Source organism: Platalea leucorodia, assembly GCF_965183815.1.
Source record: "Platalea leucorodia genome assembly, chromosome: 4".
Classification (NCBI taxonomy): domain Eukaryota; kingdom Metazoa; phylum Chordata; class Aves; order Pelecaniformes; family Threskiornithidae; genus Platalea; species Platalea leucorodia.
The window spans coordinates 21,404,066-21,431,073 of record NC_138826.1 but is presented as its reverse complement, the minus strand read 5'-3'; the positions used below and the strand labels follow the sequence as shown (position 1 = coordinate 21,431,073).

The 27,008-nt window shown below is 44.0% G+C and overlaps 1 protein-coding gene across 2 annotated transcripts in view; it reads right to left on the bottom strand.

The window, feature by feature from the left end:
* Window positions 1–667: 667 nt before the first annotated feature.
* ARHGAP22 (Rho GTPase activating protein 22) overlaps window positions 668–27,008 on the bottom strand; it is a gene marked incomplete at both ends in the record, with an annotated part of 157,053 nt that continues 130,712 nt past the window's right edge. For both annotated transcript variants that reach the window (XM_082310290.1, XM_082310291.1), the window contains 6 exons: window positions 668–896; window positions 5,194–6,097; window positions 8,901–9,022; window positions 11,035–11,108; window positions 15,812–15,944; window positions 20,104–20,311. In XM_082310290.1, coding sequence (XP_082166416.1) covers window positions 668–896; window positions 5,194–6,097; window positions 8,901–9,022; window positions 11,035–11,108; window positions 15,812–15,944; window positions 20,104–20,311 — 1,670 coding nt within the window. The remainder of the gene's footprint in view (window positions 897–5,193; window positions 6,098–8,900; window positions 9,023–11,034; window positions 11,109–15,811; window positions 15,945–20,103; window positions 20,312–27,008) is intronic.

The window sequence follows — 27,008 nt, the reverse complement described above, 5'->3', positions numbered from 1 at the left end:
CTTCAATAAGTCGCATTTCTGTGAAGCACCAGAACTTGTTCAGTGAGTAAGGGACAACTTTAGTGAATTGTCAAGACTTTGGTATCTTCAGCTTGTTTGTAGACTTTGTTTTCAAAGCATCTTCATAAAATAATACCAGTTTAAGGAATGAGAAATCTGAACAAATTTTATGTAGGGAATGGGGAGGAAGAATACCTCATCAAATCCATATGCTAAACCACATTGAATGTGGTGACATATGGGAACCGCCATCTTCCCAAGCACAGGTGTAGGAGGCCCTCAGCTCCAGGCTCAGCCTGCCCATCAGTTCTGGCCATCCCACCCACCTTGCAGGACCTTCCACTGTCCTTGAGCCAGCAAAAGGATGGTGCAGTAAATCCAAAGATGGCAGCAGTACAGCTATGGAGAATAGAATCTTTTGATTTGTGGATAAAAAGGCTGCCCACTCTTTCTTGGCACTCTGACGTACAAACTTTTAAGCATTATGTATGTTTAGCAGTCTTTCCCAGCTGGCCCAAATACTACAGCACATGTAAAGACGACAGAGCAAGTGTCACCGAGAGCACAATGACTGTAGAATTACTCATGATACATGAGTATACCAGAACAAAATATGCATTTTTTCACTGGTTTTGCCAGAATTTTCTATGCTGTACATCAGCTTGCTCTACTTGGGGACTTTAGCACTTCGACTCCCAACAGTTAAACATCCTAATGTTGAAAAAAAATCTTCCATTTCTTTCTGCAGGAGGTGATTTCTTTTCTCGGCATCTTCACGAGCACGTTCAGAATTCCTCAGCTTTATCTCCAGCATCGTGTATTTCTTTCGTTCTTGGTCCAGTTCTTCTTCTAACCTAACCACTTGTTTTCTCAGGTCTGCACTTGTTTCTTCGATTCTTAAAACCAAAGGGGGGAGAGAGAGAGAGAGGGAGAAGAAAAAAGAGTGTTTTTAAGTGGCTGGATAAATACTGCTGATTGATAGCTATCAATGAATAGAAGTTGTTCAACTTAGAGCTAAAATATCTTCATTGTAAGAGGAAGTTTTAAAGGAGGGCGCTAGTTGCCATTTCATTAAGGGCAGAGACTCCTTGAAAGCTGGAGCCTACTCTGTTTGTATCTTGAGGAAATATGCTCAAGTCTTACAGAACAATGCTTACTTTTGGGCAACAGGCTGAATGTCTGAGGAGATGTATTAACTCCTCAGTTAGGTTGAGTTCAAGTATATAATTCCAAAATATTCTTTTAACCTCTGTTTTCATCCTGGTACTGTGTTTCCCTGTATGGATACCCAGTACGGAGGAACATCCTTGGAGGTCAGGTAGGAATGAGGTCACAGTCCTTCCTCACCATCCATTTTATGGTAGTTTCTGTGAAGTTTGTCACTGACATTGGGGTCAGGGAATAAAAGTTTTTCATACTGTACAAGATTTTACAAAAAACAACTTTTCATATGAGGAAGAATCTGAAGAACAGACCTTAAATAGTTCATCTGTGCACAGAGCTCTAATGCAAGACTCAGAGCTTTTTTCTAAGGAGGTCAAATGTTCATGTTTTTTTGATTTGAAACAAGCGCAGAAGGCACATCACTTGCTGTCCTCCCCATCATGTTTCCTAATCACAAGACAGAGTAGCGGCGGTGTTAATACAGAGGAGGGTGTATATCCACAGATAGGAATTTCTGATCACTAGAATATTCGGAAAGGTTGATTTTAAAAATTAGGCTTTTCCTAGGAAAAGCGTCCCTGCTCTAACTTTAACAAACAAAAAAACCACCTCTTAGGTTGATTGATCAGTATAATATCCAACTGTGAAGCTGGGGTGCCTGGCTTCCCCGTGAAACTGCGAATGGGTTATTTTTAGACAGGGTAAATGACACTCAAGAAGAGTATGCTACAGACTCCACAACAACAACAACGACCTTTGTGACAGTCCCAGAAGGGTCTGAATTCTATTTTGTGACCACCAAGAGGCAATTATGCAGGCAATGCAGTACATCCCCTTAAACTGTTCCCTCACGTACAGCTAAGGATGGCAATACGACCATTGTCAAAACTAGAATTGAGGAATTGTCAAATTAGAAAGTCACACATAGGTGCACTGATCACCAGGTCCAGCAGACCAACAGCTGCACTGATGAGCGAACAGAAACATGCACTATGTCTGCAAAAAACTGCGCATCTTGGTGAAGGCAGACTTTTATCACCCACATTACTGTCTTCTGTAATACAAGAGGACTCTTCTGAAGCTAGGATGCTTCCCTTCCTCCCCCCTGCCCCTGACATTTTTGTTACGTCCTACGGATCTGAGCTACCAGTTAAATTTTTCTACCACGAGGTTTTAGGGGTCAGCTACAGCAGCCTAGAATAGCTGTCCATGTTCTGAATTGCACGGGGTCACAGTACTTACTGCATTTCTACATACACAACATATTACTCCTCTCCAGGATACTTCCAGTTTCTTAGGTGTCCCAGGTGGTAAACGTGAATTACTGAAACTCAACCGAGAATGCCTGATAATTATACTAACCTCGAGGGAGAAATGCTCTGGAACAGACTGGTTACAGGAAGGCCATAAAACTTGCCTCCCTCTGACTAAGAGAGAAAATGGGCAGTTGATGATGATAAATAACAGCTTTTCCATCAGCAAGTGTTCCTTACCTCTGCCCCAGGCAGGTACTGACTCTGCTTTCCCTCCACTTATGTACGTGCCAACAAAAAGCTCATATTCCTTCATTAAAACGTGCCCTGCTACACACACCGAGTTCTGCAAACCACACAAGCACACATACAATTGTAAAGGAACTAATCATTACTTTTGGAGACTAAATTATCTTCAATAAAATAAAGCTAGCAAGGCAGCCCAAAGTTTTCCTGCTAAGCAGCCTCCCTTCTTTGCTAGTTAGCTCCTGTCTTTCCACAGGAGCAGACTTCCATGCAGTCTCAAAAGGAACATATTTTTGCACATGTAAATTGCTGCAGATGTAGTAAAAACATTGCAAAATTTTTGAGAGTTGAAAAACTTGGCTTGATATTCTTAAGCTTGACAGCAAGATCCTTCAGGCTGTAATCCTGAACAGCTGGAATGATCCTGTTTAATACAAAAAGGCAGTGATTGCATCTTGCCCGGTTTTATGAAACTATTAGTTCATTAGGCATTTTCCTCTTAGCTACTTTGCCCTGTGAGACCTGGCCAATTTATAGTCCTCCCCTCCAGCCGCAGTGCTCTCTGTCCCTGTCCAGCTGAAGGGGAAAGGCAGGTGTTTGAGCTGAAACAGCTGAAAATGCTCAGCAGCTGGAATGAAGAACAGGTCTTCCTGGATGTCCCTGATGTCAACAGCTGGAGGCCCCGTTGGAACAGTTTTACTGATAAGAGGTGGAAAGCCATCTCTCCCCCAGGCAGCAGGCAAAAATGTGCAGATACACATTTCCAAGTTTTGCAGCCTGGTCTCCTTTCTGTTTATTACTCTCTGTCTCTGCAACAAGGCTTGCCAGGGCAGGTCTGCAGAATTAAATGCAAGGCACATACCCTTATCTCCTTCCCCCTCTGCATCAGTAGGGCATCTAAAAAAAAAAAAAAAAAGCAAGCCATGAACTTCTATCCTCATTCTCAGACCTTTTCCAACACACCATGCTGGCTATTAGTGTTGTTCTCATCAGCTCTTCTGCCCGGAACACAAGAAGGCGGGGGTAAGCTTTTCTCCCACTCTGTGATGTTGGGTGGGAACTGGAACTGCTACGTGGCCTGATTCTCCTTCCAGCCTCACATACCAAGGCAGTACAATGCAAGAGGCAGAAAAGCTGCAGAGGCTGGCAAGCCACCACCAAAGGAAATCATAAAATAAAGCAGGAAGATAGCAAGTGTAATTCCTACCTTAACAGCTGGCCCACTGGAAGAGATCATAGTTTAGATACATTTTTGAGAAATTAACAAGAAAAAAGAGGCAACAAATGTAGCTTGAAGCTGTGCTATACAATCCCTATGAACAGTCATATGTGCTTTTGGTACCAAATTTGGGAGACTGATTGGAAATTGAGGCATGTAAATACTATTGCAGTTTTAATAATTGAAGGAGTGCGACATTAATACCTTAGCACACAAAAAAGCTGAGAACTAAACTATTTGTAAGAAATGGGACTACAGCCCTTCTTCAATACAAAGTACCAGGGCTGCAGAGCCCAGGCCAATGATGATTCTTCCGTATTATAACATGGTGTGCAATTTTGCATATGGCTATATATTAAAACATATCTAATTCCTTTAAGTAACAATATTTTGTATGCATGCTTCCCTAAGTACTTGCCTGAAAGTCATTCTGTTAAGAACTTAACACTCATAAAACCCAATATACTAACTCACACAAATGATTAAATATAACTTCCTAGTTATTAATACTTTCTAATTCTTACAGCCCATCCCTTCACACACGCTGCTCCTGAAAACTGGAAGGAGTCTTTCTGAGCACAGATCTAAAGTACAGCACCAGCAGTTGCAGTAAACATCAGAGTGGGCAAAGACCCGCACAGTTCGTGCATCTGCTGTACAAGCAGCACCTTGCTGCTAGTTTGAGTCAGTAGCTGGTCAGTGAGCAAAGGACTGCTACAAGTCCATCAAAAATCAAAAGCAAAGTTTCTAGAAGTTCAACACAAAAGGGCTGCTGAAAAAGTTGTAACTGAGATGCAGTCCCACCACCGCCACAAAAAACCCTGGAGAATAGTCAAAATCAGTTTCCTGAAGAATGTTTCTGTTGGCAAAAGCAGCAAGAAGCCCTCAATTTCAGACTGATTTGGTGCAAATCTTGGCACCTGTACAGAGCAACAGAGTTCCTTGTTGAGGCCTGACCACCCTGGGTCCCAGTCCCTCCCTCCAAGAGAGATGTTTGCTTTGCTGTTTCTCCCAGGACACTAACAACAAGCAGACTTTGGCATTACCTGTACAATTCTGATTTCCAGTGAAAACATAGAATGTGAAATATTGGAATACCCTGTGTGATGGAAATCCCATTTTTTTGATCCTTACAGATCAGAGAGAGAAAAGTTGGATTCAGAGAGCAATGTGGAAAGAGCAGAACCAAATCTGTCTCCCAAACCCAAACTCCAGGTCTGAGAACCTGATACGCTTGGTAGCCCACACCCATGTTCAAGCAGGGGTAATGCTGACAGACAACTTCCTTGTCCCCCCTGCAGATGACATTACCTTTTGATACTAGTCTCATACTCAGTCCTCTGTTTGCTCAGTTCTGTCTTTAGCTCCACCACCAAGCTCTGTAAGGCCCTAGAGCATTTGACAGAGTCTCTAGAAGCTGCAGCCAGGTTGCTCTGTTCGTTGCTGCTGCTGCTGCATGCTTCAAACCTGTCAATGCTGTTCTCCAGATCTGCAGACTTGACCTCACTCTGAGACAGTGAGCCCTGAGTTATCCACTCGGTTTTGAGAGAGCTTAAAGCAGAAGAGTCACTGGCCCGGCAGGCCGGGCAGCTGCTGACCGAGTCCACCACAGAGATTTCACATGATGATGTAGACCACGTGGTGCTGGCCATACTGTGTGTGCTAAGGGAGAGGCTGGACGAAGGGACGTTGTCATAAGTAGAGAGTCTCTGGGAAGAACATGAGTCTTTAACTCGTTCCCCAGAGGCTGTCCGGCGATGGCCTCGAAGAGAGTACAGTCCATTCATCAACCAGTTCCCACTGGAGGAGAGGTTGGGGATATCTAAGGATGAGCTGCCCAGCTTTGGACTCACAGACCGTGCTCCCTGCTGGCGGAAGGAGTATTTCCAGGGGGGCAGCGTCTGCACTCTCTTGCTGGGGCTGGTGGCAGGCTGAGTCAATTTGCCACTGTGTTCTAAAGGAGTATTTTTCACCGCAGGTCCAGGAGTAGCTTCTAGTGCCACAGCGTTGCTAGACGGCAAATCAGCAGGGCTGGGAACGCTGTTCTCTGACCTGCTGTCCTCTCCATCCTCCTCGGAGATCCACTCCACTGTACTGCGCTGACGCACAGGTCTGATTTCCAGCTGGCTCCCTGGCACATCTGCCTGAGGAACAGCAAAGATTCGCCCCTGTTCGCTTATCAGCACTGTCATCAGGTGCTGAACTAATGAGGTGCCTGTGGGGAGAAAACAAACACAAGCAGTTGATGAGACATGGAAGACCTCAGACACTCACCCCCGGTCTGTGAGATGCTCTGTGAGCTCCCTGTGAGGCAGGCCTGTGGCCACCATACACTGGAATGGGTCTGCACAAACAACTGCTGTGGGCCTTTCTGTACAGGACTGCAAGAGACAGGAATCGTTCCCTTTGCTGGAAATGGGAACTGTGAAGGATGCAGGTGTCAGTCCGACTCATGAAGGCAGCTGACTAGCAGAGTACAAATGATCAGTAGCAACGAATAATAAATTGGCCTGCTTAAGGATGACAGAGGAGGAGGACACCTAGGAAATAGGGCATGTCTGTACTACACCATGGCATGGGGCTCAGAGCCAGTATCAATCTCAGTACATGCATCCATGCAGGACAGCATAGCCCTGTGCAGAGATGCATGCTGGATCCTGAACACACTAACCTATTAGCTGGGATGGAGCACCTCTCCATCCAGCTTCCCGAACCAGCAGGTTTCCACAACTGTGTTGCGTCCAGTTTCATAGTCTTAACAGGCCCAGAGCTAGTGTTTACTGAAGAACCAGAAATTTCAGCTCAGGCCTTCTGCTGCACTTTTAGTGTATTGAGAAACTTGGAGGAAGTATGACATCTGCATGATATGTGCACCTGCAGAAGGTGTACAGCAAGTACTTCTGTACTTGCAATTATTTAAATCCACAGAAATGTGTTGTCATCGTTTTCCAGTAGTGGAGTAGACCCTTATGAACTAATAGAGAACACCACTTACCAAACCTAATACAAAGCATTTTCTACAAAAGAGGAAAGCCTTAAAAAGATCAAATATGTAATTAATTCTATCTTTAATCATTGTCTGAAATAGAGAGTAAGACTAACATATTCAGGGGTTCAAGGTAAGAGCGTGAATTTAATAGCGAGGTTTTAGCCTGATAGCAAGAGGTACTGAGCTTACCTACCTACAACTTCTATTTTATGGTCTGTGAGTGCTGGGAGAGAAATAAACCTCTCTGGAGATAAGGGCATTCCTAACAATTTAGCTGTCAAACTTCAGATATTTCTATTTGAAATTCATGGTTTAAGTTTCAAGAAGACACAATTAAAGTGCTTTTTGTTAAGAACTGACAGCAGTATTTTTCTGTATCAGTTGATTTAGCAGATCCATATTACCCTGAAGCTAAAAAAAAAAAAACAAAACAAACTATTGAGAGTCTTTCTACTTCTCCATTATTTCTATTTAACCAATCTTCTATCCTCAACTAACAATAGATCAAAACATTTCCAGTGCTGTTGCTAAAAATCCAGTCACCAGATCCCCATTTTTCTACAGCTCAGGTCTGTGGTAATACAGAATTCTAGGTCAGGTCACCGTAGTGTTTTTATGTGATGATTAGGAGAGACCATAAGACCACAGCATCTGTGGCACTTGTGCATCTACACACAGTACAAGCACCTCTGCCATCAGCTGACCTGCATAATGAAATGCCTGAAGTGAACTGAACCCAAACTTGTCATCTGTACCAACTGAACAAAAAGCGTGTTGTTGGCCAAGGCTGTCAGAGTTTTATTGACTGCTGGCCAACTGGCCACTAGGGCAAGTCACAGCATCACACAACAGACTGAGGTTTCAGCTATCCCCACCTTTGTAACGCTGAACAACCCAGTATCTGCTCCTGCACTCCCTTTTTCTCCTCCCCACATTTTTGTACCTTCCCCCCTTCAAGGGAAAGGTCTCAAACTACCCTTAATAATATGGCCCAGATGTCTGTGGCAGGCTTTAAATCCTTGAACAACTATAGTATATATGCTCTGAAGTTGGCCTGTTACCTTACAGTGTGTTGCCGTCTCTGGGGCACACATCTGCAGTGCCTTTCAGAGGTCACTTGTGCAGAGCTAAAGGCACTGCTGCTGCTAAGGCATGATAATGCTGGCGTTCTGTGAAGGATTTCCATCACGCAGAACACCATGTCAGCTCTCCCCTACAGCGAGGGAGCAGTGCCAGGACTGAGTTCAGACATCCTGGGCACAGCATCTCCATCTGTGCCTTATGCTAGATGAATCCATCAGTTCTTTTTGCAGACTTGCCAAGATCCCACAAAACTTGATGCAAAGACCCTGCTAAAATTTGCACCACAGTAGTTGTGCTCCAGTGCCACCTGGGAGAGGAGCTGTATCCCAGCCCTAGTGTCAGCCAGTCAGAGATCATGCCCTGGGCATTTCCTGACCCATATGGATGTAGATAATTTTCAAGCTTCAGATTTTTACATCCAAAATTAACAGTGTTTTTCAACTTATTCCTTGGGTTATGTGAAGTTCTGACCCATACAGAACCTGCTTAGAAGACAACACTTCTAAGACACCCAGTATAGCTGCTGTGGCAGCTAAACTACAGTACCTCTTTCATTGTGGATTGGATGTCCTTTACAGAGAGCTGTCTAACCACCCAGATGCACCAATACTAAACAGCAGCAGTTTGGTACTTAAACACGGTCCTTCTGAAGAACATTTGAGCTTTCATTTTAGCAGTGGGTTCAAAAAGAGTTTCGCATAACAACTTACAACATGGGACAGGCATCCCCATGTGGTGGAGAGGAGAGACACTCCCAGGCCAGTGGTGAGTGGGATAACAGAGGCCAACTGGTACATCCCCTCACAGGCACTGATGAAAGGGATTGCTTGTCTTGTTGCTGATGGTGCAGTCAAGTGATACAGCTACCAACGAATGTATGACTTTCAGCATACTCTTACAGCTCCAAGACACAGGTATTGTGTTATCTCACAAGAGTAGTACCTACCTTCCATCATGGTCACTGGATCTTCCATTTTGGGTCGTAATATATTTGGTCCAAATACTGTGGCCAGGTTCTGGACACTCATCTTGTTAATGCTGGAGTGAGCTTGAACTTCATCAAGGAACCTTGAAAAGCCCCCCAGAAAAATGAAAGGAGGAGAGGAATAATAAGTCAGTCACTTGTCAGACTGTAGGCATTCTGGGGCAGGAACAGTTTTGTCCTGTGTTTATATAACCCTGATACCTGTAATGCTCCTAGGGACTAATGCAGCTTAGATACTCAGTAATAACCCCAGATCCCTCCTAGTGTATGAACAAGAGAGGACAGGATGGTTTCTGCCAAAGGTACCAGGCTACCAGGGATCCAGCCTTCTACTGGGTATGAAAGTACAAATTTTCACATTTTTATAGGAATTCTGCAATTACACAGATTGATTTCTGCCATTTTTCACTTACAGATATAACACAAATAAAAAGACATTTCACTTATCTCCTTGTCCTAGAACTAGCAGCCTGTGGAAAGAACTTTGTTGCTCGAATCTAACAAAAGAAATGGCCTCAAGTTGCGCCGGGGAGGTTTAAGTTGGATATTACGAAAAATTTTCTTCACTGAAAGGGTAATCAGGCACTGGAGCAGGCTGCCCAGGGAAGTGGTTGAGTCTCCATCCCCAGAGGTATTTAAAAGATGGGAAGATTCTATAAATACAGATAAAGAGGTAGCCCAAATGCTTCTTGTGAATGCATCAGCTGGGCAGCTTCAATACAAGAAAGACTATGCAAGCCAAAGATAGCACATGAAGAAATCCAGACAGACTGGCTATCCATAGGTATAAGCTGGAAATCAGCAGAAAGTTTCTAACAGTTAATGGTTTTGTAATTTGGAACAGCCTCCCAGTAGGAGTTACAGTAAGAGAAAGGCTGTAACAAACACCTAAATAGCTTGTACATAAGTAGCCAAGTTGTAAAAAGGACTATATGACATGCAGACCTACAACAGCAGGAAACAGGACTCAGTGGCTTCAAAAGTGAACAGTCTCACTCTGTCTGTATTCCATTTCCTAAACTAGTTAATTTTTTGGATGATTGAATGGGTTTTTGCAGGGGAAAAGTTCCCTTGTCATTCTGCACTACTTGGCCAATTTTTGAATGCTTCTACTTGCAGCATGACTTTTCTAGGCACTCCCATTTTTTCTGCGGCTCTGCCCTGTGGCGGACACTGTGCTGAGACCCAAGAACCCTCAGTTTTCTTCGCTAAGTCAGAAGCAAATTCTACTTGCCTTTGCTTTCCTCAGTTCTTCACTTAGAAACATGTATAATTATATTCTCCTGCCTCAGCCACTCATGTTTTGAGGTGCTCAGATATTAAAACAAATGGCTATAGAAGCACATAGTGAGGCAAGAGAAATTTTTTAAAACATTCAAAAAATACATTTCAGAAATGCTATCTGTCTGTACACTTGGGAAGGGCTTGACATATTTTGAATAAGTCATGGGCTTCATGTCAGTGTTTGTGTCTACTGCCTGCTCCAGATGTGCAAATCCCACTGGTCATAAAGGGACTAACTACCACGGAGACTAGAATACAACATAAAGCTCACTACGTTGTATCTAAGGTAACAGTCCATTCCAGCTCCCAAAACACATTCCAGACCACTCTGCAAAAACTGGGAGAGTCAGCAGAGAGATGAGGGGAGACAAGGCTGCAAAGTCGCTGGTACTCCAAGAGGAAGCCACTCCCAACCCCACTTCCAAACCAGAGCTGAGGCCAAACTGGCTGTTCTGACTGCATCTGCTACTCAGCTTGTGTCATAAACCTTCCAAGTGTGCAGTACCTGGAAAAAATGCCTTTCTTTACTGGTCTTTAAGTGCTTCTGAAGTAAACAACATAATATATTAGTATCATTCATGCCTGCTGCCAAGGCTGTGGGTCACAGCAATTTGCTTGGCCGATGCTCTTGGATAAACCAAGAACTTCCTTCAGGCAGGCTGCACATTCACCTCCACATGTTTTATAGGAGCAGTAACTTACATGTTAGTGATGTTTTGAATATTCATACTTTCAGAGGAAATTATTTGCATATAAGACTAAGCCTCACAAAACTTAGTGACTTTTCCAAGTGTTAATTAATTTCACTTACTTGCATATATATTTGAGGAGGTTGTAGTTGGCTTGGGGCAAGTTCTTTACCTGTTTAACCAGTTCCTGGGTACCCTGAGGGATAAGAAAAACAAGAAGGAGAGCTATTAATATAAATGATGCAAAGCAGACATGACTTTCCTTCAGTACTACAAAGTCCTCTTTCCAGTCAAAACCATGAAACAACAGATGATAACACAAGGAGGCTTTGCTTTAAGAAAGGTGTCATCCAGTATGTTGTGCCTTACCAAAAACCCAATATCCAGAACTTGATTCAGTTCTCAAAATCAGTGGAAAACCTCCTGTCAACTTCAATGGTTGATGTAGAAGCCTTTGATTAGTGGGGCCTGCTAGTCTTCAAAGTCTGCCCACTGGCATTGGTATAAATGTACCAACAAATGTGCCTTTTCAGCCTATTTGAAACCGTGAGACATTGAGCGTAGTATAAATCCATTGCAGTAATGCTCAACTGAGCAGAGGAGGGTTTTTTCTTAAAAGAGCTAAACGACATTCTAATTCAACTACCTCCTTTTTAATTACTTACTTCCATTTGCAGTCATTCTGAGCTATGACATACTTCCTTATAAAATTTCTATCTTTACATTAAGATGTAAGATGAGACACCTGCTGGAGGAGTGACTTAAAACCCTGAAGCTACTTAAATCATCTAATGAAAACCTCTGAGTCAGAAGGCTATTGTCCTTCCACAGTCCCAAGCATCATTTGCTTGTTCCTGCCAATGCTGCAGTTGCCCAGGAGATTGCTTGTTTTTTGAGGCAACTAAACCTTTTGGGGGAAAATAGATATCCAAGCACATCTGAGAAGAGTGATAGCTGCTAACTAATGGTGGAGGGCTGCTAACTAATGACAGAGAAATTCCAGAAGCAGCTGGTTCCAAGCCAAAGAAGTGCAGTTGGATACTCATTTTAAACTTTCCTCGATGTATTAAGGACTGTTAGGGAGGGAATTCTGTTGGCCAGCCTCTTGCAAGATCTTCCTGATTTCTCTGGTCCAGACAAGTCAGAAAGATCCAGAGAGCAGTCTATATTCCTGCCTCTATCCTTAACATCCTGAGTGTATAGACACTTTTTTATTCTATATGTCCCAGCACAAAAAAAGTCCTCTAATAAAAAACTGAAACTTAAAAGAGAATTCTTAAAAGCAGTAAGCCCTTTTTAATTCCTTAGCTTAAAAATTATTCTGGTTTAACAGTGACAACAATGGAGACACCAATAAAAGACCAGTCACTTTTGAAAAATCTCAATCCTCTTTTTTAAACTTCTGAAAACGTTTGACTCAAGGACAGCTGCTACTGATGTGAAGGTTAAGGTCAGTTTTTCAGGTCATCCAACTTTCAAGTAAAGAGTTTGAACTAGAAATAGGTGAGCTAACAGACCTAATTCCCTCTTGAATCTTGCTCTGTAGCCCAATTTATTTCAAATACAGAAATCAGGATAGTATTTGGCACTGTATTTCAAGTGCTTTGAATTAAAATACCATGGCTCCACTGGATGCAAGAGGGGGCTTTGGAACAGAAACTGCAGGCGGTTGTGAACAGCTGGAAACATGATCTAAACATACAAGATGCTACCTGAAAGAAAAAAAGGTTCTAAAAATTTATCATCTATGCTTTGTCACGAGGAATCACAAATGTGCTATTACGCAGAGAGTATCTTCATATTTGTCAAGGTACAAACACTTGCCAGGTTAAAAAAAGCTTTCTCTCCTGCTGCAGTATTTATCAGCTCTGCCACAGATTTGTACCCACCAAACAGCTGACCAACAGGTGGCAGAAGGCTGAGCCTAGTAACACCACAGCGAAAGCGTAAAGGAAAATACAAGCTGGAAACTGCTGTATTGTTAACAAATAGCACTGATCATGCTTATGACTGCAGCCTAGCAAGCAATAGAGGCACTGCACTGTCATTCATCATGGTATTTTGCAGTAGTAACTCTTACCTCCTTGAAAATGCTGCATGTCTAATTTACCACAGACGCATGCTTGCCAAGGAGTGATCCCAAAACTGAGGATTTTGCAATGTGTGTCACAGATCAGCACCAACTAGGAGCTTCTAGTTGGGCTGGGAAACTAGCAGCACTTGAGATGTTCACCCAAATTCAGACCCCTCTCTAAAAACTCAAAGCCATGTGCTAAGCCCACTGAACAGCTGTGTGCATCTGTAGAGTACAGGGAGCAGTAAAGGCTAAAATACTACCATGTCAAGTCAGCTCAGACTCAAACGAGTTTTTAGAGATTTTAAGATCTTTCATGCATTCTTAGTCTATAACTGTTTCATTTTCAATCCCTCCTCCCAACCAGCTGGGATCAGAATCAAATATTTTTTAATGCTGCTGTCCTGCTGAGATACCTAGAGGCCTCAGCACAACCCAAAGTCTCTGTTACGTTCTGTTTGCATTCCAACACCACAGATTATTTTGGTGCAGAATGAAGATGAACAACAATCTGAATGAAAAATGGAAAGCTTAGGGCAGTGCTGGAGTATTTTTTGCTGCAGATAGAGATTAGGCCAAGCTAACATTGTAATAATTCCTATCTATGGTCACAATGTAGGAGCATGAGGTGCCAACAATTTTATCTGAACAACTATTTTGCCTTAAGTAATACTGCTTTTATTGGGGGGTGGGTGTACAAAATTAAAGAAAATTGTATTTTGAGCCTAAAAGTCATATTCAAAACTTCCAAGTGAAAAATGAAAACAAAATAATACTTCAAATTAAAACAATAGATTGCATTTTGTTTCCAAATACTTTTTCAAAATGAAACGCTTGACTTTGAAATTCCCTGCTTATCATTTTGTGCTAAAAAATTATGGTTTCAATGAAACCACATTTTTGAGCAGGGGGACTTTCCACCTGAGAGGCGAGTCAGGCCCTACAGGCTGGGTCCTTTGTGCTACATTCTGCTCCGTGTGCTAGTGTGCACATACAGCCTCTCTGCCCTTGGTTTGTGCACTCCACCTTCCTTTCTGAAAAAGTAAACAGCCCGTGTTGAGGTTCCAGATTTTCCTGACAAAAAAAAAAATGGTTATGTTTACAACAGCAGCTTAACAAGACAACTTGGTGCTCTCAAGTGGTACCATATTTTGTAAGCTTTCATTTTGGCTACCTAGTGCTCCTCATCGCCTTTCTAATTCAAAGAGAATACTGCACTACAAGTCATTTGAGTCTGGCCTTGCTCCCACGAAACCGACACAGATGTTCCTTCCCAAACTGCTGCAGCCTGTGCAGGCAAAATCAGGCAAACTACGTAGTTAATAAGCTGAGCAATTGATATACAATTATGTTTGCCCAACTTGGCAGTGTCTCTACTCTTGTGCAATAGCGCTTAATGGATAGAAAACTTCCTAGTCTGCACATCTTACGACCAAAATGAAACCAGTTCCACTGCCTTAGAAATGCTACTGTTTCTTATGAAATCAATCATTGCGCTGTCTGCAACGTAGCACCGTGCAGAGGTTGACTGAGTTGACTGAGGATAAGGCAGAAAATGAGCAAGTTTTGGAGCTAGGAGACACATACGTGTACCTATAAAAAGGCAACACTAGTGCACTGACACACTGATGTGGTTGTGTCCAGGACAGAAATGCATATCCATGTGTGGTGAAACACTGTGTCATGCACAGAAATTTGCTTTCTCAGAGTTGGCTAGAGAGTACATCATGTGAATACAGATAGTAGCAAACCTGCCTTTTTATCCATAAAAAACTGACATTACAGATATGCTACATTTGATGCATGCAAACAAGAATCTTCCTATGGGCATCGTGAAGGACTGAATCTCCCCAGAGCCTTCTGTCACTTGAACAAAAGGTGAACCCCAGGCGCTCAGTAAAGAACAGTTTTTACAGTCCCCACCAGAGACAAAGATGTGAGCATGCTCTCGAGGCCACACAAAAAGGGACAGAACTGTGGACTGCTACTTATAAGCCCTCAGGCCTTTGCTTCTTTAGCTGACACGAGTAACAACCCTTACAGCTTCTTTAAACCTCTGTTTTAGAAGGCGGCACAGTTCCACCCACATTAGACCAGATCCAACGTGCCTTTGCAGTCAGCAAAGAGCTCAGGCATCACCACAAGAGGAACAATATGGATGAAACAGATCAATCAATCATATTGTAAATTATCCTGCTCCTCCCAAGCAGTGAATCAAAATTTCCATGATTGCCACAGACTTGGAGGTTTTTGTCAGCCCCTTCCCTTACCTGGAAACCAAAGAGAGGAACATCATAAGAAGGTTCTGGTGAAGTATTCACAGCATTACCTCCCCCATTTTGGGATAATACCATAGCCTGCCCTTTTGTAGTGCCTTTCCTTTAAGAAATACAAAGACCATTGCACTGATCAACGTCTCATCCACCACAAACTCTGGGAAGCAGAACATGCTGTTTTGATATATGAAACTGAAAACACAGAAAAAGGGAGTGACTTCATACAGCTTGCTAATGAGTCAGCAGCAGAGCTGGGAAAGGAACCCAGATCTCCTACCTTGCATCTCTTGCTGATTATGCTACAGAACAGCTTTGTTCAGAAGACAGCAGCACCAGGCTACCAGACTGGCTTCAAAAAAGCTCCTGCTTCAAGCAGGAGCCTGTGATATTAACACCCAATTCTGGGCTTCAGGAAAATTTAGGGGAAGGTTCCCAGGAACTTCATTGATTTATGTTAGGACTGAAGAGTCATGAGAAGAAAGCTGTACTACATTGAGTCTCAGGAACAACTTTCAAGGTAGAAGGAGGCAGATTAGAAGGATCACTGACCTCTCCCTCATCTTTTGAGAGTAGCTGTCCGCAAGAAAGAAAGTCTTCATATTTGGCAAAGGGGATGACAGGCTCTGGCAGCTCTCGAAGGTAAAGCTTCAGGAGGGACGCCACAGTGTGAACATCCGTGTTGCTGTAATAGAGAAGAGGGAAGGAAATTTAGAAACCCGCGCTACCCCAAAGCTTGATGCCTTTCGTTGGGGGTGCATCAAGGTCCCTTTCAGGGACAAAGTAGGCACGTGGAAGAAAGCTATTCTGCCACGTGTTTGTACTAGGCAGGAGGGTCTACCTGGGAACAAGGGAAATATCCCATTTTGTCAAGATATAAATGCATATCAGGCAATATGGGCAGTGGAAGGGATACGCCCATGATACTGCTTAAGGTAGGGTGGTGCTGTGGTTCCTCAGCCAATGTGGATCAGGAATGTGAGCAATACAGTCCAGGCAGATGCACAGTGATCATATAGCACTGACAATAGAGTTCTGCATCCTTGTGCAATCAAACATAACCTCTGATCCTCTCACTGACCCCTCCTGCCTGATACTTTCCCCAGACAGCACCCACCTGCATCTGACAGGCCAGGCTCCTAAGAGCCCTGGTCAATCATTCAGAAAAAAATGGAGGAAGCTGTATTTCCTCCAGGCCCTCTATTGCCATTTGGCATTGCTGCCCGGCTTGTGGGTCACATCTCCTCCCCAAGGCTGGGGTATCTGGCATTTCCTAGCCCATCTGTTATGCTGGGATATCAGCTTTTCTTTTCTCTCCCACTCCAGGAACTTCTTTTTCCTCTTCTCTCTCCTTTACTTTAAGTTGGGGTTGAGGTGTCAGATCCCATGATGAAGATGCTCCTGTTCTTCCCTTTCCATTTCCTATCCAGCTTTTGATGTATGGCGATACCTCTCCCTCATTCCAAGCCTCCTGTTGTACAACTTTGTTAATCTTTGCAGATGACCTCCTCAGAGGTTTTGACCATTAGAAGTCTAAAGAGATTCTGCCACCAGTTCCCAACTACCCACCATTGTCCTGACAGTCTTTAAAGAACTCTGAGAAAAACACATCAGTAACCATGAGGCAACAGAGTTTCAAATCTTCACCTCTACCTAAAAGCTGAATCTCTTCTGCTTAGTATGTTTTTAAGTATTTCTGGAACATACAGCTAAAACAAAACAGAAAAATTACAATAGGAAGCTGCCAGCAGCTATCACTTCCTACTAATCCTGATAATACTATTCCTATTAAACAGCTGCATCATATTTGAGAATACCTCAGTTTCACATAGTGGTTTTCTTCAGTTGATTATAAATACTTTACAAATGAGGTCAGTACCCTTATTCTTTTTTAGTGTGGAGTTTCAGGCATGGATAGTGAATACGACTATCACTCAGAAGCAGAGCCCAGACTACAGCTTCAGATCCGCTGGCTGCAGTTGTTGTTTCATCCACAACGCCATGTGAAATCCAGCCAAACTTCCAGTGGCATGGAAGTGCAATAGGAGCAGACTGCTGTAGGTGCTTCCAAAACAGCAACACCTGGCCTTTCATGAGAATGTACATATGCATTTAAAACCCAAATTGTAAAAGCAAGCCTTTTAAAAATAAATATTTTAATTATCAGTCATCACAGAGATCTCATCCACCACGGGGCAGGCAGGCTCTAGCATTTGGAAGGTCACTGTAGATACAAAAGACATCTAAAAGCATTGACTGCAGCTAGGGAAAAAAAAAAAAAAAAGGATATTCCTTTCACTGCATCTGATTTGGAAACAAGCATATGGATTTCACACTTGCAGAAAATATTTGCCGCTGCCTAGGTATCCTAGGCCATACACAGATAGTTGTAGTTACACACAGAGAAAATTATGCTTGCTAGGAGGAGAAGCATTTCACTTAGCCGGAGTGGAAGTGCCTCTCCCTTGTCGCTATCTGTGACTATACATATCAAAGACCAGAGAGCTGGGCCTACAAGTCACAGTGGACATGATGGAAAGAGCACAAGGCAATGACTGGGGGACCCTCGACTGTCACACTACTTGGGTACCCCTAGGCTTGCCTCCTTTAATTGTGTACTGAACCTTCAGTTATCACATTTCAAATCAACTCCCCAAAGGCAGGCATTCCTTCATGGAGATCTTTATTGCCTCTGGTAAAGGTGAGACTTAGCACTGATCTATTCAGCCAGTGCAAATGCCTATGGAAATAAAGGTGCTTGCTGCTTTAAAAGTGCTGGGAGGAGGCTTAGCTTATCTTCATGACAATGAAGTTAGCATGGATTAGACTACGGTAAAACATGAAAGTGAAACTGTCATTCTGAATGAATTCCTTCCGTAGATACTCCTGTTCCAGAATATGTTTTCCAAAATAACTTTGTTCACTTCCACATGCGTTAAGATAATTGTAATTCTGAACTAGAACACCCAGATATTCAGTTAAAAATACAAAGATTTTGTTTAAGAAAAGATGAAGTGAGACAATTTGATGATTTCAGACTTTATTTTTTCATGAAAATATCTCTAAATATTTGACACTTCCATTTAGGGAGCAAATACTGACTGTGGTTAAGGATCAAAGAAAGGATGATGGGTGGTCTAGGAAGCTGAGGGGAGGGAAGAATTAGAAGAATGTTCCCAATAAACTCTAACAATATTCTTCCCAGGATGAGACCAAACACTTTGCTGCCCGGGCAGGAGAGCGCTAGCTCTTCCTGCAGCAGTAGGCAGGAATGCTATTGACAATATCGAGACTGGCTGCAGGTCCAGGGGACGTGATCCCCTGGGTTAATGTGCTGGCAACATACCAGATGCTGCCTGCATCACCTGGGAAAGTGGTGCTAGTGAGTTTCAGCAAGAGATGGAGTCAGGTCTCCAAGTCAAGATCCCAGATCTGATCCCACTTCTGGACCTGTGATAGAGATTGGGCCAGATCTACACAATGGCCTTGGATCCAAATATCCCTGGAGTTCAAGGTCTCTGTTAGGGTCAAGGCCTATTTCTCAAAGCACTGTATAGGTTAGCACAATGCTGACCTTCACTCTGGGTAGCGTGTACATATGAGAGAGGGAAGTTACAGAGTATGGATAGGATTTGGCTGCAAGCGCCCTGAGAGCATCCACCCTCCTGATGATTTGACTGCCTGGGCTCAGGGCCAACATAGCGATAGCGCAGCTGAGAGCTGCCCCCCTTCCCTTGCTGACCTTGGATGGAGTGCTCTGAGCCAGGGCTGACACTCTTCCCGTGGGAGCTGATATAAGGCTGAGCCTCTACTGTTTATCCCATGCCTGAGCTACAACTACCACTGCCTCACAGCGACATCTGTGCCAGGTTACAGACCCTGTTGATCAGGACCTGGACTCCGACTCACTGACAGATTACCTAGCCTAATCTTGGACCTGCCTCGTCACTATGGACTTGCCTGGTGATCACTGGACTGTGTCACTGCCTCTGCTAGCCTTGTTACCACACTTGGCTCCTGGCTCACCTTGCATTGTGGAGCAGCTGGCCCTTGCTGCTCTCCCTGACATTGGCATGGTCAGTAGGACAAAAAGGCAGCTAGCACGTCTTTGTACCAGGCAAGGAGTGATTACATCAACATTTTTATACTGCAAAGAAAAATGTAAAACTGCCATTTTTATTTCAGAAACTTTTGACTCAAGTTTTGTTGAAAATCGAAAGATATATTCAGTTTTGAAATAAATGTTCCATCTCAGCTGCTGAAATTGTGGACCAAAAAAAAAAAAAATCATTTTGGCCAAGAATTCTTCTGGGGTCAGAAAGTGCTTTGTTATGATGTGCTAACCAGTTCTATACATTGCACACATAACAGCCACGGGAAGATGTGTGAGACAGTGGTGACTACTCTGAAACCTGGTGATGAAGGGGAAGAGTTGAGATGTTGCCCCGGGCAGATCCACTGTGATTGCGGCAAGGGAGAATGCAACGTCTGAAAGCAGTAGAACACCTAGTTCACCTCTATCATGTCCATTTCTACAGCGGGATCCCACCAACTGCTTACAACCCAAATCTAGCAATGCATTTCATTCAACATGTGCTTAAACTGAAACACTGAAGCAGCCCTATCTAGATTAATGGGCTGAATTTCTCCCTCTGCTCAAGCACTTAGCTGAATGAAGGTCTCCACACCCAACACCATGCAGGAGAAAGCCCCAGTGGCACTTTAAATGAAGAGAATGGTGGTGTGGAAAGAACATGTAAACTAGGATAGCCACTGCAAGGCCATTCCTGCTGGATTTTACAAGCCACAGATAAACCAGCCTGAATTAGGTGATGTCAACTGACCTGTCAAAAAGGGGCTTCTCTCCACAGTCAAAAGAATCCTGCAGATCTTTGACAAGGTTGGCTTGGCCAGGCATTCGAAAGAGCCCCTCCTCTGTAAGACCTCGCTCCCGAATAAAATCCACACACTGTTCCACCAGCAGTGGGGCCAAGCGCTGGCCATACTTCCTCTCGTACTGTACTGTGTCCTCCAGTCGCTGTCCAAAGATGCCTGCCAACAGAGAGCAAGAGAGACATCTGGGTGTCAGCTTGAACTCTTCTTGAGCTATCGCTCAGAGCATACAACGAAGGAAACTTTCACATGGAGCGGGTGAACCTCTGTGAAGGTCCAATTTCTAACAGACTCAGAAGAATTATTTTTAAAACCAAGAATTATATGCTGAGTGATTTTTTTTTTTTTCCTGCTTAAAAGTGCTTCAAACTATCCTCTGCCCTAAGCCCGTTTATATCTCATTATACACAAGGAAGGTGGGGTTAAGATGTTTATGGTTATCCGTAGCTGTGCTGAATCAGGATTAAGTAATTATACTTCCATTGCTTCTTCTGTCCCAAGAATGCCAAAACAAGGGCTACATTGACTTTAGGGGACACAATTCCTTTCTGCATGCACCCACCTTTTAGTTGTCACGCAGCTGCCCTTCAACAGTTTGCAGCTGCCCAGCCCAACAGGTAGCAATCCCACTAGCAGGGGACTGCTAACATGACAGAATACTGTTGTCAACATTAAAACCGGCTATTGTGAAAATCCCCCACCATCCTGTAAGATTTGCATTTCTATTTCTTTTCCTTTAATTAAAATTGCTGAATGAAAATTAAAACACAGAGTAAAATGCATGCAAAATATGATGCCCTTCCTACTAAAACGTGTGTACTGTACTTCTTACACCTTGAACACATTGGAAGCACCAGATACTCTAAAAACAGACTGGCCTAGGTAATTCTTAAGTCAGGTCTACTGTAGACATCTATCAACAAGTATGAGGCACTGCCTCTCTCTCTTTGGGGAAATTGGAGTTCCTGGTCAATACCAGCTGCTGAATGCCACTATTGGCAGCAGATCTTTTTGACAACACAGAAGGTGCTCAGGCTGTAAGACCCAGATGTCTTAGTTCAATCCCTGGCACTAGGAGACTGCTCCATTGAAAAGGACAGCTGCTGAGTTGTGTTCCGAAACCCTAATTCTAGCACCCTACAAGGTGTGGTGGAGTAAGGGAGGATAGCATCCAAGTTGACCACATTTTGGTAATAAGAATTCAGTAAGTGAGAGAATCCCAGAATCTACTCAACTTCAGATGAGACCAGACCACAGCAGATAGGAAATTCTATTCAAAGATTTCTGAGAGCAACAGGAAGCTTTCCACTGATGTCAAGGAGCTTTAGATCATGCATTAAGCACTCAGTTAATCCTGCAGGTCTGAAAAAATGGCAGCATGAAATATTGGAGTTACACTGTGTTTGCAACCAATAGCCAGAAGCAGTGTTTAATGGATGCACACATGTGCTTATTCCAGACCAGGGGATTTGGTCATTTCTTAAGGCTCTACTTACCTTCTTGCTAATAACAACATTTTCCATTTTTATTTTAGTGCTATATTTATGGGAGGCTGATAACTCCTGGAAGGAAGTTTCCTAACCACCATTCACTGTCCTTCATGGGAGACATCATGTCAAACCATACCTGCTTTCTATATTCAGTCCAACCCTGCTGAATCCTCAGTGAAACAAACCTTTCACTACCAGTTTCAACTCTCTGAATGAAACACGCAAGGATCCTAATGTCCAATTTCCTTTCCCTACCAGTTTGTTACACATCAGAAGACAGAAACCTTCCTTACACCCCAGCCTACACAACTGCATTACAGTATTAGAGCTGGAGGGCCATGAAGAGTCTCAAAGGAAATTCCCTCCTTATCCTGGCAAGAGGGCGTGCCCTGGAGCATGGGAGTGACTTAACTTTATCACTGTAAATATTGGATTTCTTGCAGAGTAAAGGTTTTACTAGTTCTTGTTTCTAATCTGTTTGAATATTCACTGAGATGGGTGTCTCTGAAGTCACGTTCTAGGACAGGGAATCTCTTCCTGCTCTTGCACAGGTTGCTTTGTAATCTCATCACATAATCCCTGCTGTCATGATGGGGCACAGCAGAACTGCTCTGTATGTGGGGCTCAGCATTGTCCAAGGGTTTCCAGGGCACTTACAGAAGTTGGGCAGCCATGCAAGAACAACCTTCTCAGCTCAGTTTCTCAGATAACTTCCAAATCCAGGTCATGGCTGGAAAAGTGAAGTCGCCATGGCCTGTTCATCTCAGCCTCTCTGCTGACTCTGCTCATGGGGGAGTAACTCCCAACATTGCATATCATAGTAAATACACACAGGAATGATCGAGGTAACAAGAGTTGCAAGCTACAGTGCAGGTGCCTCAGCTGTGAAAAGCTGAGCAGGAATATGTATCCTGTCTAATCTCCCTCATGCTATTCTGCCCATTTCTCCCTCTTCCTCTGACCTGAATGGTTGATCCTGGGCCATGGGCCAATGCAAATCGAAGTCCTTCAGCATTAGTTACAGACCGGAAGCTGTGAACCTTAGAGACAAAAAACTCTGTATCCCATCATCAGTCTCTGAGACAGGCTTCCTCCCACCAAACCCATCTACTTCCTTAAAATGATACATGGTATTCACTCTTCTAGATGCAAGACATATAGGTTTAAGGAGGTCAGGCTGTGGTACATGTCAGGCCAATTAAAGGGTAGCAGTCCTGTTTTCTCAAATCTCTCCTTGTTGAATCACAGCCCCGTTTCCTAAAGGGCCTGTCTAGGGAAGGCTCTGGCAAAGAGATAAATTCTCTGCATTCCCCAGGTATAGAGCACAGAGATAATGTTTTTCCAGAAGCCCATGTTCTGGTGTTCTAGACTTAACTCAGAGCAAGGACAAAGACAGTGTCAGATGCTCACATATGCAAGCACACACAGAACGACTGCATGCATAATCTCCACTTGCAGTGTGAAGCTTTGTCTACTTTTCCCTAGCCGTGGTTGGTCTGTGGTCAGCACCATGGTCTCATACATTTCAGGCAGCATCAGTCCTTGCCTTCCCAGTCAGCTTGGATCACAATAGCAGTAGCTTTCTGTAGTTACAATCAACCTGTCAGTGACTCCTGGGTAACAAGCTGACTGCAGCCAAACAGAGACCACTGACACAGAGGTTAAGGAATGTGACACTAAAATAACAGAGATGGAAGGGTGACCTGCTTTGAGATTCAGAAGGAGCAGCAGATGGACCTTCCACAAGCACAGTATTAACATCACTATGGGTGTCTGCTGCAGAACCAGATACTGGGGACCCTATCTTTCCCCCTTCTCAGGCATGGAGGTTAGGAACACCTTTTTCTCCTGGCTGGAAACAGCAATCTTTGGAGGAAACAAAGTCACTATAAAATTCTTCTACTGCAATACTGCTCACCTCCCTTCACACCATTTCAAATAGGTAACAAGAAAAACCAGCCATGAAAGCAAGACTTATATGACTGAGGATGAAGCTGATCTACCTATCATATGTTGAGTGAAAGGAGCTGGCACAAGCGGGGGTTTCTTCTTGTGTGACAGTATGTGCCCAAGGGCTGTGCAGGTGAGATCACACAGCCCTCACAGGTCATTTTTTGCTGAGCAGAAGAAAAGACCCTGAAGCCACTGCCAGGATGAAAGACTTCTACCAGCTCAGCTCTCTTGGCTGCCTCCCTCCTTGGTTTGGCAGCCTCACCCCAGCCCAACTCCAATTGCAGATCTATGTTTTCTCTTTCCCTCAACCCTGAACCCTAATTTTCCAGGGAAGCACTAGAAAAGGTCACCAAACATTGCGCACAGAAAATATTTCACCCAAGCTAAGTCTGTTGGTAACTCCAACTTTCCCTTTGCAGCCCAAATTACACTGCTTTTTCTTTCTCTCTATCCTAGCCCTGATTTTTTTTTTTGCCGAGAAAAGGATCCCCCCAGCTGCTGCTCAAAAGAAAGACTGCTCCCAGGCCAAGTCTTTTGGCAGTAAGAACATTAGGGTTGGGGTTTAGAGAGAGAAAGCACAGACCTGCAGTCAGAGTGGGGCTGGAAAGTTGGCCTTGGAGAAATTGTTCATCTGTGCAGTGGTTGCAGAGCTTGTCCATGGCTTAGAAAAGGAAATTAGTACTAGGGTTCAGAGAAGGAGCAAGCTAAGAGCTATCTTTGGAGTGGGGCTGGAAAGGGACTGTCAAAGGCAAGTTGGAGCCACTGACAGTTCTGGGCTAGCAGAAATCTTTCATCTGGGCATCTGCTGGGGGGCCTTGATGAAGTCTACCCTCAGGAAAATTACCGCTAGGGCTCTCACAGCTACACTGGCAAGAGACATAGCAGAGGCACCTACTTCAGTCTCTCAGAGCTAAACAGGACAGATCAAGAGGCGGTGTCCTGCTAGCTCTGTAAAGCTCATCTCACTTCAGCTAGGTTTCAAAAGGGCTTGTAAAACTGATGTAGTAAAATGTCCCTGAAACTACCAATATATGACAGCATCACCAGGCTGGACAGGGACTGCCCTTCCTCGCACGGAAAAGCTAATGTGGAGCCAGTCACACACAGCCTCATCCGCTGGCTCCTCAAGGCACAGGCCTGTTTTTAATCAATGGGGCCTGCAGCTCAGACTGAATTTGGCAGTGCTTCACTCCATTTGATGATCCTGCTGGAAGACATTAAAGTGTTTCTCTTCATTCAGAAGAAGGGGAGCCAGTGCCATCCAGTCACACTCCCAGACAGAGTTAGGCTGGAAATAAAGCCAAAAGCTACTAGCAACCCAAGGGTTAACTTTTCTTGTCATATCCTTATCTATAACTAGGCCCTTTTGTTTGGTTTCAAAGCAGAAAAAAATCCCAGCATGCTAGGACCACATCCTTAATCTCAGAAAGATTCAAGAGATACTGAAAAAATGGCTAGCAGAGCTACAGAATTTCTTTCCTCTACTCCAACAAGCTGTCTCTGTTCTTTAAAGATTTAGGTGGCTCTTTGTGGAAAAAGCGAGCCAGGAATGATGTACTGACTAAGACACAGACAGGCTCTCTGTCCTGGCCTGAATAGCTCACCCACCAGCTCCAGGCATACAAAGCCTATACATTCAGCTATGCTGTCCAGACATGCAGTGGGCAGGAAAATATATGCTCCCTGCTTCATTTTTCCTCATCAGAGCTCTGATTTCAACCAAAATAAACTAAAGACAGAGATAATAAAGTCAGTTCTTGGGTAGATTTTCTTCACGGGGAGGACTGAGGACTCTGTATGTGCTTAAAGTGGGAAAAGTCCAGCCACACCTACGTCAGCTGTATGTACAGCTTAGTACACACACGTTAAAAGATGTGCGGGAAGATAATCAGGCACACACCTGGATGCTGCTATACAGCAGTACATACACCCGCGCATGCATGTGGTGCCTCACAGACAGGCAGTTTACGGATGTAAAGATTGTGTACGTGCTCACCTGCACAGGTAAGCGTCTGCTTTTACCTTCCCACATTCATGCTTAGGCTCCCATTTATCTGTCCCTCTCACACATGAAAGCACTGAGAAAAAAATCATGGGCAGACATTCAGAAATGCATATGCTTCCACAGCACAAAACACACACAAACCTATGACTCTTTTTTTCCCTTCCCCTGGCCCACCCAAGCACACACTATGTGAATTACTGCAGCAGCAATTGAAAAAGGAGTTCCACGTTAGGAGCTGTACGTGCCTAAGAAAAGATAGTCCCTAACAACTAAACAATCCAGCCAGACAAAGCACGCAAGAATGGGGGAAAGGAAAGGAAGCGACAGATAATTAGGAATCAAGAGAAACTGATGAAATAACTTGCCCAAGGTCACACAAATGGGTCTGTGGTAGAACTTGGTGTCTTCTGACCCCATTCCCCACAAAGAGCAGCCTCCATATACTAGGAGCCGATTGCTCTCATCCACATACATCCATTTAAATATTCTATGTAAAAGCAAACAGAAACACACCTCCCCAGACCTATCCTCAAATGCTAGCTTGGCATCCGGTAGTATTTTTGGCCATAGACTGGGTCTTTCCCACTCTTCCTCCCTTTGTAAAGCCAGCTCCTTTTTTAGATTCTTAGCTTCTGTCTGAGGCCAAGCTCAAATATCTGCTTTTCCTCTAGGAAAAGAAAACCATAACAAATCTAAACTCTGGAAAATCATCTCATACCTCTCGTTCTTGTGCAGCACTCCGCTACATGACAGGCGCTGAGCTTCAAGCAGAACCCAGGCAGTGTCAGACAGCAGGAGCGGCAGAGAAAGAAAGTCCTGACTTCAGGCATCAGACACATTCTGAGTCCCAGCACTGGCAGCTTTCCATTCACCCAGCGCTACAGAGCGGAGAGCAGCCGATCTGCCCTGGGAGATAATCTCGGCAGCACATCTGGTCTTAGCTCCGCAACTCGGCATTAATTATGACTTGTGCAGAAAGCATTTGAAATATCCAATGAGATGCAGAGCTCCCCGGCTCCCTCCGCACGGGAAGGAGAGAGGAGAAAGACAGGCAGGTAGGGTCTTGCCCACCCTCGAAGCTGCCGCCAATGTAAACAGCAGCAAAGTATGGGTCACAAGTTTTAACAAAGGCATCCCCCATCGGCTCTGTAATATATTCATGCTCTAATTGCTTGTCAGATCTATTCTAGATAGCTGGAAAAGCTGAGCAACAGTTGCTGTCTGCATGCCACACTCTGGATCCCTTCCTGATACAGGCAATGTTAGTTGTGCTGCAGGCAACCTGGTGCCCTGGTCTGGCCTCTAATCTGCTTGCAAAGCACCAGAAGCAGAAACCTCGTTTTGGAGGGGAACATCCCCCCACCTTAGCCTTAGCGTGCTCTCAGAGTATCTCCACAGCTCTGGGACA